At 42.5% G+C, this 13,645-nt stretch overlaps 1 protein-coding gene across 4 annotated transcripts in view; it reads right to left on the minus strand.

Annotated features, from left to right (window-relative positions):
* The window catches only part of Prkar2b (protein kinase, cAMP dependent regulatory, type II beta), a 103,199-nt gene that overhangs the window by 71,015 nt on the left and 18,539 nt on the right, over positions 1-13,645 (minus strand). For all 4 annotated transcript variants that reach the window (XM_030246614.1, NM_001364407.1, NM_011158.4 and 1 more), the window contains exon 2: positions 9,158-9,193. Coding sequence is in view for 2 of the 4 variants with exons in the window: in NM_001364407.1 (NP_001351336.1) it covers positions 9,158-9,193 (36 nt within the window). In the remaining 2 variants the exon portion in view is untranslated. The remainder of the gene's footprint in view (positions 1-9,157; positions 9,194-13,645) is intronic.

Below are 13,645 nucleotides of genomic sequence, written 5' to 3' on the forward strand. Positions count from 1 at the left end.
GGCAAATATATGGAATGGAGAGCGCTTTGGCACGAAGCTGCACAAGCGCAGGCCCGAGCAAACGCAGCTGCTTTGACTCCAGAGCAGAGAGATTGGACTTTTGACTTGTTAACGGGTCAGGGAGCTTATTCTGCTGATCAGACAAACTACCATTGGGGAGCTTATGCCCAGATTTCTTCCACGGCTATTAGGGCCTGGAAGGCGCTCTCTCGAGCAGGTGAAACCACTGGGCAGTTAACAAAGATAATCCAGGGACCTCAGGAATCCTTCTCAGATTTTGTGGCCAGAATGACAGAGGCAGCAGAGCGTATTTTTGGAGAGTCAGAGCAAGCTGCGCCTCTGATAGAACAGCTAATCTATGAGCAAGCCACAAAGGAGTGCCGAGCGGCCATAGCCCCAAGAAAGAACAAAGGCTTACAAGACTGGCTCAGGGTCTGTCGAGAGCTTGGGGGACCTCTCACCAATGCAGGCTTAGCGGCTGCCATCCTCCAATCTCAGAACCGCTCCATGAGCAGAAATGATCAGAGGACATGTTTTAACTGCGGAAAGCCTGGGCATTTTAAGAAAGATTGCAGAGCTCCAGATAAACAGGGAGGGACTCTCACTCTTTGCTCTAAGTGTGGCAAGGGTTATCATAGAGCTGACCAGTGTCGCTCTGTGAGGGATATAAAGGGCAGAGTCCTTCCCCCACCTGATAGTCAATCAACTGATGTGCCAAAAAACGGGTCATCGGGCCCTCGGTCCCAGGGCCCTCAAAGATATGGGAACCGGTTTGTCAGGACCCAGGAAGCAGTCAGAGAGGCGACCCAGGAAGACCCACAAGGGTGGACCTGCGTGCCGCCTCCGACTTCCTACTAATGCCTCAAATGAGTATTCAGCCGGTGCCGGTGGAGCCTATACCATCCTTGCCCCCGGGAACCATGGGCCTTATTCTCGGCCGAGGTTCACTCACCTTGCAGGGCTTAGTAGTCCACCCTGGAGTTATGGATTGTCAACATTCCCCTGAAATACAGGTCCTGTGCTCAAGCCCTAAGGGCGTTTTTTCTATTAGTAAAGGAGATAGGATAGCTCAGCTGCTGCTCCTCCCTGATAATACCAGGGAGAAATCTGCAGGACCTGAGATAAAGAAAATGGGCTCCTCAGGAAATGATTCTGCCTATTTGGTTGTATCTTTAAATGATAGACCTAAGCTCCGCCTTAAGATCAACGGAAAAGAGTTTGAAGGCATCCTTGATACCGGAGCAGATAAAAGTATAATCTCTACACATTGGTGGCCCAAAGCATGGCCCACCACAGAGTCATCTCATTCATTACAGGGCCTAGGATATCAATCATGTCCCACTATAAGCTCCATTGCCTTGACGTGGGAATCCTCTGAAGGGCAGCAAGGGAAATTCATACCTTATGTGCTCCCACTCCCGGTTAACCTCTGGGGAAGGGATATTATGCAGCATTTGGGCCTTATTTTGTCCAATGAGAGAGCAGCGTTGGGGGATAATGTCGACATTTCCACTCCCAATGACGGTGATGTATAATGCTCAAGTATTCTCCTGCTTTTTTACCACTAACTAGGAACTGGGTTTAGCCTTAATTCAGACAGCCTTGGCTCTGTCTGGACAGGTCCAGATGACTGACACCATTAACACTTTGTCAGCCTCAGTGACTACAGTCATAGATGAACAGGCCTCAGCTAATGTCAAGATACAGGGAGGTCTCATGCTGGTTAATCAACTCATAGATCTTGTCCAGATACAACTAGATGTATTATGACAAATAACTCAGCTGGGATGTGAACAAAAGTTTCCGGGATTGTGTGTTATTTCCATTCAGTATGTTAAATTTACTAGGGCAGCTAATTTGTCAAAAAGTCTTTTTCAGTATATGTTACAGAATTGGATGGCTGAATTTGAACAGATCCCTTCGGGAATTGAGACTTCAGGTCAACTCCACGCGCTTGGACCTGTCCCTGACCAAAGGATTACCCAATTGGATCTCCTCAGCATTTTCTTTCTTTAAAAAATGGGTGGGATTAATATTATTTGGAGATACACTTTGCTGTGGATTAGTGTTGCTTCTTTGATTGGTCTGTAAGCTTAAGGCCTAAACTAGGAGAGACAAGGTGGTTATTGCCCAGGCGCTTGCAGGACTAGAACATGGAGCTTCCCCTGATATATCTATGCTTAGGCAATAGGTCGCTGGCCACTCAGCTCTTATATCCCATGAGGCTAGACTCATTGCACGGGATAGAGTGAGTGTGCTTCAGCAGCCCGAGAGAGTTGCACGGCTAAGCACTGCAATGGAAAGGCTCTGCGGCATATATGAGCCTATTCTAGGGAGACATGTCATCTTTCATGAAGGTTCAGTGTCCTAGTTCCCTTCCCCCAGGCAAAACGACACGGGAGCAGGTCAGGGTTGCTCTGGGTAAAAGCCTGTAAGCCTAAGAGCTAATCCTGTACATGGCTCCTTTACCTACACACTGGGGATTTGACCTCTATCTCCACTCTCATTAATATGGGTGGCCTATTTGCTCTTATTAAAAGGATAGGGGGAGATGTTGGGAGCCGCCCCCACATTCGCCGTTACAAGATGGCGCTGACATCCTGTGTTCTAAGTGGTAAACAAATAATCTGCGCATGTGCCAAGGGTATCTTATGACTACTTGTGCTCTGCCTTCCCCGTGACGTCAACTCGGCCGATGGGCTGCAGCCAATCAGGGAGTGACACGTCCGAGGCGAAGGAGAATGCTCCTTAAGAGGGACGGGGTTTCGTTTTCTCTCTCTCTTGCTTCTTGCTCTCTTGCTTCTTGCTCTCTTGCTTCTTGCACTCTGGCTCCTGAAGATGTAAGAAATAAAGCTTTGCCGCAGAAGATTCTGGTCTGTGGTGTTCTTCCTGGCCGGTCGTGAGAACGCGTCTAATAACAGTCGTCAATTCAGCTTCCTTAATTCCAGGAAAACCTCCTGCACCCTCCGCTGCTTGCCCTGTCAGTGTAATAAGTTCTTCCTTTCCCAGCAGTCTACCTCAGAAATCCCAAGCCGTGGGCTGCTGGGCAGTGGTGGCGCATGCCTTTAATCCCAGCACTTGGGAGGCAGAGGCAGGCAGATTTTGAGTTTGAGGCCAGCCTGGTCTACAGAGTGAGTTCCAGGATAGCCAGGGCTACACAGAGAAACCCTGTCTCAAAAAACAAAAAGAAAAGAAAAGAAGAGAAGAGAAGAGAAGAGAAGAGAAGAGAAGAGAAGAGAAAAGAGAGAGGGAGAGAAATCCCAAGTCTCGCTTTGACTGACATGTTTGCTGTGCCACTCTCATTTCCTACAGTTCGTTCTGTGGAGAGTTGGGGGAGAGGGAACCCAGAGCTTCACACAAGCTAGCCATGCATGAACTCTCAGAGACAACTCCCAGCAGTTTCTTTATTTCGACCTACTCCAGAAGAACAGTTTTTTCTGTGTTCATTAATGACGAACCTCGCATATTAGAAAGCAGGAATAAGCAAAAGGTAACAATGATAATTAAATTCCTGCATAGATGACACATGACAGTAACAGCCGCAGGAGTGCACACGCTGCAGTGTCAACAGCCAATGCTGGGGCTAGAAATGTGGGTAGGGTACACTGTACAAGGCCAGTCTAGAGAAGCCTGTGACATACTGCCAACAAGAACAGTCATGCGTGCCACACAGAGGTGACAGCATGTGTGGCACAACCCAGAACACGGCTACCTTGTGCCACCCACTACAAAGGGCTCCATTCATTCCTGCAGCAATGCGTGCTTGCAAAATGCCAGTCTGGTAAAATAAAATGTTTGGTTTCTGAATAATGACCTTTTTAAGGTTAAATTCACAATTTCCTTTGTGAAACCTTTTTATGTGAACTTTTGCATGTCCTGTAGGTCATGCTAAGTTCGTGTCACCTAAGCTATGGTAGTCTACAATACAATAAAATCCAGAAATAGGACGATACAATAGCCACTATCGCTCTCTGATATCTCTATAGAAGTTTCTTATTTTACAAAAGTACTGGTCTGTAATGCATTAGGAAAACAAAACAAAGAAACAAACAAAAACATGTTTCTTTACAGAGAGTTAGTGCAGCGGAGACCTACCCTTATTTTAGAAAACTGATCAAGCACCATGTTGCAGGTGGCTTACTCTGGATATATCCAAGCCCTTCTGCAAGTCTAACCTTAGATGGAGTTGGTCCAATGAGGGAACATCTGGGTTACGCCTTTTTTAAAGCAGCTGTTAGGAACTGTCAGCATGTTGTTGACGTGTGGATAACTGAGTAGACTGTGGACAGTCAACAGTATGTACTTAAGAGGCTGCACGAATACAAAGCTGGTTTTTATCCAGGTACTCGGACACGACTTTTTGTACTGCTGGCATTGTACCAGAAACATTTTCTTTTACTGTTACTTGCTTCTTAGACTTTGCTTAGCCACTTAAAGAAAATGTGCTTATGGCACAATTTGCCTCAAATCCATTCCAAGTTGTATATTTGCTTTCCAATAAAAAAATTTCGATTTACCCCCCACCCCCAAAACCCAACTTTAATTTCAGCTCTAAATTTTTCTTTATGCTAATTTTAGGGAAAAAATAATGAAATTTACCTCTGTTAAAATTGTGCTATACAATTCAATACTTGTAGTAAAGCATTAAAGACAGAATTACAACAAAAGAAAGTAAGTTTGTTATCTGGATATGTGTGTGCATTTCTGTTACATGAAACAAGTGCTTCTGAGAGCAAGCCTGCTCTGCTGCAGACCTTGAAAGCAATGCCAAACACGAACACCAAAACTCCATGGGCATCAAAGGGTCTCGCAGACCAACTATGTCAGTCAGCTGCAGTGTCTGTGAACTCACAGTAGCTAACAACAGGTCAATGTCAGGATCAACCTCTAAAACTCCAAAAAAAGCAAATTTCAAAATTCTAGAAAGTCAATTTACAAAAAAGAAGAAAACCCAAAATACAATAATTAAATGTAATACTAAGATACAAAGTCTTTAATGGGAGTGAGGGGGAGCCCTCAGTTAGACAATAGAAAAAGTGTGACTCACATCAGTAGAATAAAGAATATCAAGTTTATATACCATTAATTATAGGAATAATACACTACCTACAAGAATGCCCTTGATCTTAGAAAATATGTACTCAAGTACTTATGAACAGGTCAATAAAAAATAAAAAGGGTGATTGGGTATGGTAGCACTAAGGAGCCTGAGGGAAAGAGGGAGAGGGGAAGGTCATGAACTCAAAGCTGGCCTGGGCTCCTTCATTTCAGAAGCCAAAACTATGTGTGCATATGTGTGGGGTGTATAAAGAAAGAAGAGTGTGTAAATGTGTCAAAATGATGAATTAACAATCAAGGAATCTGGGTAAACGTGATCATTCAGTCTTTGAAATTTTCTATAAACATATTTTTCTAAATAAAATCTTATGATTAGAAAAAAACAAAACAAAACAACACAACAACAACAACAACAAAAGAAGCCTGCCTTCATAATGCAAGGCCAGTTTATCTCAGCACAGAGCACACAAAACCACACAGAAAACCTCTGTTCCATTTGGAAATCTGCAATGTGCAAACAACAAGAAAGAGATGCTCTGATTAACACTGGTATCAGGTAAGACTTCTTTCCTGATAGGCTAAGGCACAAGGCTGTGAGGGTTTATTGATTGGTTTAAAGCATTCTATAGAACAGGGCTCACACTAATATTTTGGAGAGGGTAGACAGTCTGTTGATGGTTTTATTGAAACCACTTAACCCTTAGGACAAACTTGAATATTACTGTTAGCCTCCTAATGAGAGGGCTGGGAGAGAAGGGGGGAGGAGGAGGTAGAGGGGAGAGGAGAGGAGAAGAAAAACATTTCCTTGTATTTTTAAAGAAGTGTTTACTAGGTGCTGGAGAGATGGCTCAGCGCTTTGGAGCCCTGAATGTTCCTCCAGGGGTCCCAGGTTCAAATCCCAGCACCCACCCACATGGCAGCTCACATGGCAGTCTGTAACTCCAAGATCTGACCCTCTCACACAGACATACAGGTAGGTATAAACAGCAATGCACATAAAATAAGAATAAATTACAAACAAGGAAAAGTATTTACTAAAACCCACAATGAAACAAACAAAACAAACAAAAGACCTTTAATTTTAATAACAAGACTATAAGGTGCTGTGTCTAAAATAGGTTCCATGAGGAAGACACAAAGATGTATGTAGCTGTTTTGCAGAAGACATCTGGCCACCATCTTCACCTCTGCAGAACTTATCCAACCAATCCAATCCTGTGTGGCCAGACTCTGTGCTAACAAGGTCCTCACCCATCCCCATTAGTCAGACTGCCACAGCCCTGTATTAAGGAGTGAACTGGATTCTGAAAACTAAGGTCTTAAAAACATAAGATTTCTGATTAGCAATGTGGACTACAACTGGCCCTTTTACTTACAGAACCAGTAAGTGACAGGTCCCTGGGCAAATGCTGAAAATACACAACACTGTCACAAGAAGTCATCAGAAATGGAGCTACTAAAAAAATATAAAAACAGGGCTGGAGGGACGGCTCAGTAGGAAAGAGCACTGGCTCCTCTTCTAGAGGATCAGAGTTCAATTCCCAGCCCCACCTCGGGGCTCACAACCTTCTTTAACTACAGTTCCAGGGCTCTGAAGTCCTCTGAGGGCACCTCACACACGGCATGCATTCCCCCAGACATACACATATGCATCAATATAAATAAAAGTGAATATAGAAAAAGGAGCATGAACCTAAATAATGTGTATGCTAAGTATTTTAATAAAGATACTTCTCACCCTCATGAATCATAGCAACAAAGTATAAAAGGAACCTTTTATTTAAATTATCAAAATCTGAAAATTACTTTTAATAGATGCGATATAAATACTAAAAGCTCCAAACTCTAAGCTTTGAGGAGCTTGGAAATGAGAAACATTGCATCTCACTACGTTTTCATCTAGCCAGTTGAGACCAAGCACCCATAGATCAAGCAAGTCGCACACATTTGATGTCGCGATGTGTTTCTATCCTATTCCGTAATTAATAGTGTTTCTTTTTTGAATTATTATTTTCAAAGAAACAAAGTCAAAGACTTCTGGATATTTTCTAACTGGTTTTCTTTCCTATAGAGTCTACTTCTTTAAAAACTTTAAAATTTACAGTTCAATTCTAAAAGGAAAATATTACAGAAATTAAACGCCACCCAAAAAGACTCCTTAAGCAATCTCAGTAATCACCCACAATTTTCTATATTTTAACAAGAAATCTATTTTTTATTTCCATGAAATGCTATTTTATGGAGAGCTGAAGGTTGGCTCCTCCACTAAACTGCCTTATACTGACAAAGCTTAGAACCACCCTCCAAAGTCTCTCAGACTCTTCCTATGGCGTTTGGTCAGGAACTATGTACACAAACTTTCATAAAAATTGTAAGAAAGCTGATAAAGATAGACATGTAGATGATTAAATATATCCTTATTCTCCATATATAACATTTTTCCTAAGACTCAAAGATGCACAGGAGCAGACTGGCCATGATACTTTGAAAAGCGTCTCTTGTACTTGAAACCAACATCAAGAGTCATTCTCATAATGGTGTTCGTCATACACTAGGACAGTTTTACCCCGTTTAAACATATTGTTATTTTATAATGACCTTTTTTTCCCTATTGCTTTCTCCCGCATTTCCAATTGTCTGTCATCCTGGGAATGAATACATTTTAATTGTATTTCTTTGTAGCACTCCATAAGCCCTACAATTCCAGCCAGGTCCTGATGGGATGCAATGGGTAGAAATTTAAGGGAGGAGAAGCAAAAGAACGGTGCTTGAAAACTAATCTATATACTAAGCCATCAATTACTGATGAATACATCTCGTAACAAATACTAATGGAACTTACTCATAAATAAAGGTCTCGCTTCATACAGCACAGGGCAGGAAGGGAGATAGCTCCATGAGCCATAGCTATTTCTATGGGACCAACTGCACATCACAGAGGAATGGCACATGACACAGGTTCTAATTGTTCCTCCCTGGTGTCTATCACTTCTGAAAGTCATGCTTCAAGTCAGCTCTGCTCTGGATAAAATTCTGCACTGTGCAGACATAAACACAGCCCCATCCCACAGAAGGCATGAAAAGCTGCATTTTTGCTTTCATTGTTTAAAATAAATAAATACGCAGAGATCACAGACAGCCGAGAATGGTAGCCACCGCCCCAAATGCAGTACACTTCCCTAGTTTCTGTCATTACAGGCCTGGTCATTGTGAACAAGAATTAATTATTCCAATAACTGCAGGCAAATTAAAAATAAAAATCAGCCTTAAAGAGCTTTGAGTATTACAACACAGTTGAGATTAGGCAGTTTTATGAAATAAAGAATTAATTTCTAATATCTGACTCCAAAAATGTAGTGTCTGAAATACCTTCTATTTTTTAGTAAAATAATTCTACCTCTACATAAGAGGAAGAGTAACTCTCTTAAAGCAAACGGAATACTCTTCATTTCTCTTCTCTTCCGAGACAATAGCCCATGGGGTGAATTTTCTAGAAAAGTCACTGATCCATTTCCCCATCCAACTCCCTTTCCTGAAATTAGTGTGGATAGAAACACTTTTAGCTGTATCCCCTCCTCCTCCACAGGTCAAGGGGCCCACACCACACCTCACTTAGGCACTTGGTAGAGGGCTCTCCTTTGGCCATACAGCAGGGTGCCAGGGAATATAAAACAGACTGAAATGTCAAGTGGCTTGCTCCCATTCTAAAGGGTCTACTAGGACAGTTACAAACACCCATTCCTCATTGTCTCTGGGTCTCTTTTGCCCATCTGTTACATCACTGCTTCTAAACTGTCACCGGTAAATGAGAAAGTCATCTGAGTAGCCATTTTGTCAAAAGTAAGGAGAAATGTACAGGGTGAGATGAAGTCTGCCTCAGTCTGGGTCACAGTGGGACTTGAACATAACCACTCATGGCTTAATTAATTTTCAAATAATTCCTAATATATGTTTATATCACACTGGGGTTCTTCTTAGGAAAAAAAAGATCAACGAGTAAGTTATTACTCCCCACAAATTATTCCTTGTATATTTTCATTCAATAAAACTTTGAAATGCCAGCATTAGTGAGGGAAATCCACAGGACAATCAGACTTACCCGAGGCACGCCTTGTGAACCGGTTTATAACTGGAGCTAAAAGAAAAGAGTCAGAAAAAAAAATGATTAGATTTTGAAATCTCATTTTCCCAAAACCAAAAGGACACTCAATTAGTTAAGTAATCCCAAAATTCCAACATAAATTTAAATGTATAAATAATATAAGAAATATAAACTGTATGAAATTAAATACTCAGGAATAAAGCAGTCAATACCCATAAAGGAAATAAAAGTCCTTTTAAAATCAGGGTTTCACCTATCAAATTAATTTCCACTTAAGACTTTAAATAAAAAACTCTCCATCAAAGTAGGTTGATTCCACGTAGCTGGAATAGAACAAATCTATAAATGCCACTAGAAAAACAAAGCAGCGACTATATCAAATGCCAGCTAAGCTATGTGTCCTTCCACAATCTACTTTTGGAGGTGAGTTTGAAGAAGTACTAGCAGAGAAGGGAAAAGCAACATATAAAGAAACAGCCTTGTCTAAAGGAAACAAACTGGAAACGTCCATGGAAAATAAACTCAGCTTAGGTGAAGGATAGTCGGTCCTTGCCCGTCTTAGACTGAATAGCAGGCAAGCTGTCCACAGCATACTACTGAGCCCACAGAGCGCTGCGTTACAGGACGGTCTGCGCCTCGATCCTCTATCTGCCCACTGATTCTACTCAGCTCTGGGTTTCTTTTTGGATCTGCAGACACCAATATCTCCAGAAATAGAAAAGGTTTGGTGTTCTTTTTGACTTTTCCTTTTTTAAGAGAGGTGAGTAAATGAATGAATGGCTGGCTTTAGGAAAGTATGGCCAGCGTGCCCATTCAAAGAGTTTTGCATTCACAATGATGTGTTAACAACACTCTACTTGATGTTTAAGGTAGCAAGGAGGAGTGCTGTCTATGCTGTGGTGACGGAGGAGACACACTCTTCTCAGCACTGTTGTTTCATGAAGAATATGTTAGTTACTGCGGGAACAAGCTTTAGGGGAAAGGCTCTGTGGGGCAGAAACTTCAAGCTTTGAGCATCACTCAGTATATTTGTGTTTTTAATAAATAGTACAGTAGAGGGGTTTTTTTTAGGTGATGAACTTGAGGTAGATCATACACACACCCTGCAGCAAAACTGGAAAACACAAACCTGAAAAGCACTGTCCTAGGAAATGGAAGGCAAGAGGAAGGGAGGAACTACTGAGTTCTGAAATTGCACAGTGAGAAGTCAATGCTTTCCCCGTGCCAATCTTCACTATCCTAAAGTGTTTACTGTGAAATAACACAAAACCCACCTACTGAGATAATACACAAGCTGGGAGTGGCAGTGAACGCCATTAATCTCGGCACCAAAGAGGCAGATCTCTGAGTTCAAAGACATCTATCTTGTCCACCTCAGGAGTTTCACATCAGCCATGGCCATACACTGAGACTTTGTGTCAAACAATTAATTAGTCTATGGTAGCAAATTCTATTTTCCAAATTGTCCAAGATACAAAATGTATTTATATTTTATACACCACAGTAATTCAGCAGATACAAATTACTTACACAAAGAACTTTACCAGGTAAGCTGTACACACACACACACACACACACACACACACACACACACACACACAAAACGTTTCATGAACACTTTAAACCCCCTTTTTGCATCCTTAAGAAGGGACTCTTCCAATTTTAGTATATGTGCTGCCAAAGCATGTACAAGAAGGGACTCTTAAAAGAGCCGCCCTCTAAGGCTTCCTAGGACAATGTCTTGAGACAGCACTGGTGAATCCAACCACAAGAATGCAGATGGGGAACATGGGCAGGTGAAGAAGGTAAAAGGCCTGCCACAGCCTTGGAAGAGAACACAGGTGCTCTGCCCCCGCCAGCCTCTTCAGAAGATGAAGCCACTGTGGCCTTTGCTGTAATGTGTTCTCCAGAGACCTTATGCGTCTGTGTTTTTCCTTAAGGAAGATTTCCCACCATGATCCTGTCAGCTAGAACATCTTTTCCTCTGAGGGAGGGATCAAAGCCAAGGGCCGTGAACATGCTATCCACATACCCTACCACACTCCTTTACCCCAGAGTCTGTTTTCTGAATTTGTGGGAACTACTTCAGTTGTCACACTGATTCAGAGCACAACCCTGACAGTCAACCTCCAGGACACTTCTGCACAAGAAGGAAAGCATTCCAGAGCTTGTGTTCTGTATGACTCCTATTGTTATGGTGTGTGTGTCCATGTATTTTTCATACTCACTTTCCACTCTGTTTGAGACAGTCTCTTGGAATTACTGGTTTTTGTTTCTCCTCTCTACATATGCCAAGCTAGCTGACCCACAGGCTTCTAGGAACTGTCTCTGCTATCCATTTCCACATAGGAGCACTGAGATTGCAGGCCCACTCTCGTTTCCGTGACTCTCTGTGGCTTTCAGGGATTCAAACTCAGGTCCCCGCACTTGCATGTTAAGCTCTATCACATTGCAAGCCCCCTGTTGGACATTCACGTCTGCAAGAGACTATCTGTAACTATGTGAGCCTAGATCCTAATAGTGTTTTAGATGCACATATGACTACTTCATGCAACTTTACTATGTATCAACATTTCCCTGGTAGTGTGTTATCAATATTGCTCACTGGGTGAAGGAACTTGTCGCACATGCCTGCAGATCTGAGTTCCAGTCCTAGGACCATGCAAAGGTAGACAGAATCAACATCATAGAGCTGTTTCCTGACTTCCACATGAACACTGTGACATATGCACACTCCCTACACACACACACACACACACACACACACACACACACACACACACTAATAACAATTTTTTTTTTAAAAATTCCCCAGCAGAACAACAATATAAATCAAAGAATTAAATTTCCTTTTCTCTTGTATTTTGTTTCGTCTGGAATTTTACAATTACATGTGTAGAGGGAATCTCTTATAAACATCATCTGTCAATGAAAAACCTGGTGGCTAAAGAGCTGAGGCAGGAAATAGGAGGTGGAATACTGGCAGGAAGAGAGAGGATTCTAGGAAATAGTAAGAGATAAAAGAGAGCCACGGGGAGAGCCACAGAGACAAGACAAGAGATGAGATGGGAGACAATGGCAATAGTGATGTAAACCAGCCGAGAGATGCTGAGGAGACACAAAGGAAGAAGAGGGCCAGGCCTGAAGGAGAGGTAACCAGCACATGCTAGACAGAATCGTTTAAATGGGTTAAATAAGGTATGAGCTAGTCAAGGAACAGCCAAAGCTCAGGCAGGCATTTATTAATAAATATTTAGTCACAGAATCATCAACCTGGGACCCAAGGCTGGGGAAGGAAAAACGGGTTATTATGGTGTGTGCGTGTGTGTGTGTGTGTGTGTGTGTGTGTGTGTGTGTGTGTGTGTGTGCAGAAAGAGAATATCTCCAGAATATTCTCACATAACAAAACCAACTACAGCATGTGAGTATACGTACCCAGGGGTGTGCAGGGGTGAGCTACAGGTGGCTCTAGGGTGTCACCTATGGCAGGCCCTTGACTCCATCTCTAGGTCACTCTGAGATGGGGTAGAGGCCAGGTGCCCAGACAGTTTGGCATGATACTGGCACTTGAGGGCATGGCCCTACGGGGAGGTCTATAATTTTTAACATACATGTCTTTAGAAAACAACCCACCCCATTACTGCCATGCCATTTATGGTATGTGGGTAACCAGAACAATCCATTTGGCCAGACTCTACACATGGCATTCATGTTCATAAGAGTTTCATACAGATGGGAAAATCTATAACTATGTTAAGACTTTTTCCTCACATGCTAAAGCACATAGCTACTAAAGCACCACAAATTACATTCCTTTGTTTATCTTTGACAGTCTTTGTAGAGACTGTATCTACTTCTAAACTGTGAGCATGTAAGAGCCACACAATGATGATTCTCACCACTTGACAATAAATGGGGCCTAAGAATGGTCAGTAAACAAGACAAGTGATGTTAACAGGGCAGGCGGCTTTCAGTAGTCAAGGCTGCACATACCATGCCTGACCATCAAAAACACTCCAATAGACATCCATATCCCCCATGCCCTCTCTAAGAGTCAAAAGAAACACAAGTATCTCCTATATATATTTATAGTGAATTAAGACGTCATGCTTACTCTAGAGTTTTAATCTAGCTAGCAACAAAGGGAAGAAGATCTGAAGTCAGTGTGATCTAGCCAAGCAATGCCGTACATGTTCTCGGTACATGTAACTTACACGGTGCTGTGTGTGCCAGGAAGTGAGGCAGGAGGAAGGCAGGAGTGCAAATACACACAGAAGTCATGTACGGCTAGAAAGGAAGGGGTGGGGAAGCACACACGAAAAGGGGGTCCTTGGCCCGTGGCTGCCCCATGAGCCACTTCCATGAAGTCTGATGAACCTACAAAATATGAACAATAAGTACTGCTCTGCTTTCCGAGGATTTCATCAAGTTGTATCTTTTGACAGTGCTTGTCAACTATAAACTCTCACCAACGACAAGGGACTA

The sequence above is a fragment of the Mus musculus genome, chromosome 12 (genome assembly GCF_000001635.26).
Source record: "Mus musculus strain C57BL/6J chromosome 12, GRCm38.p6 C57BL/6J".
NCBI lineage: Eukaryota > Metazoa > Chordata > Mammalia > Rodentia > Muridae > Mus > Mus musculus.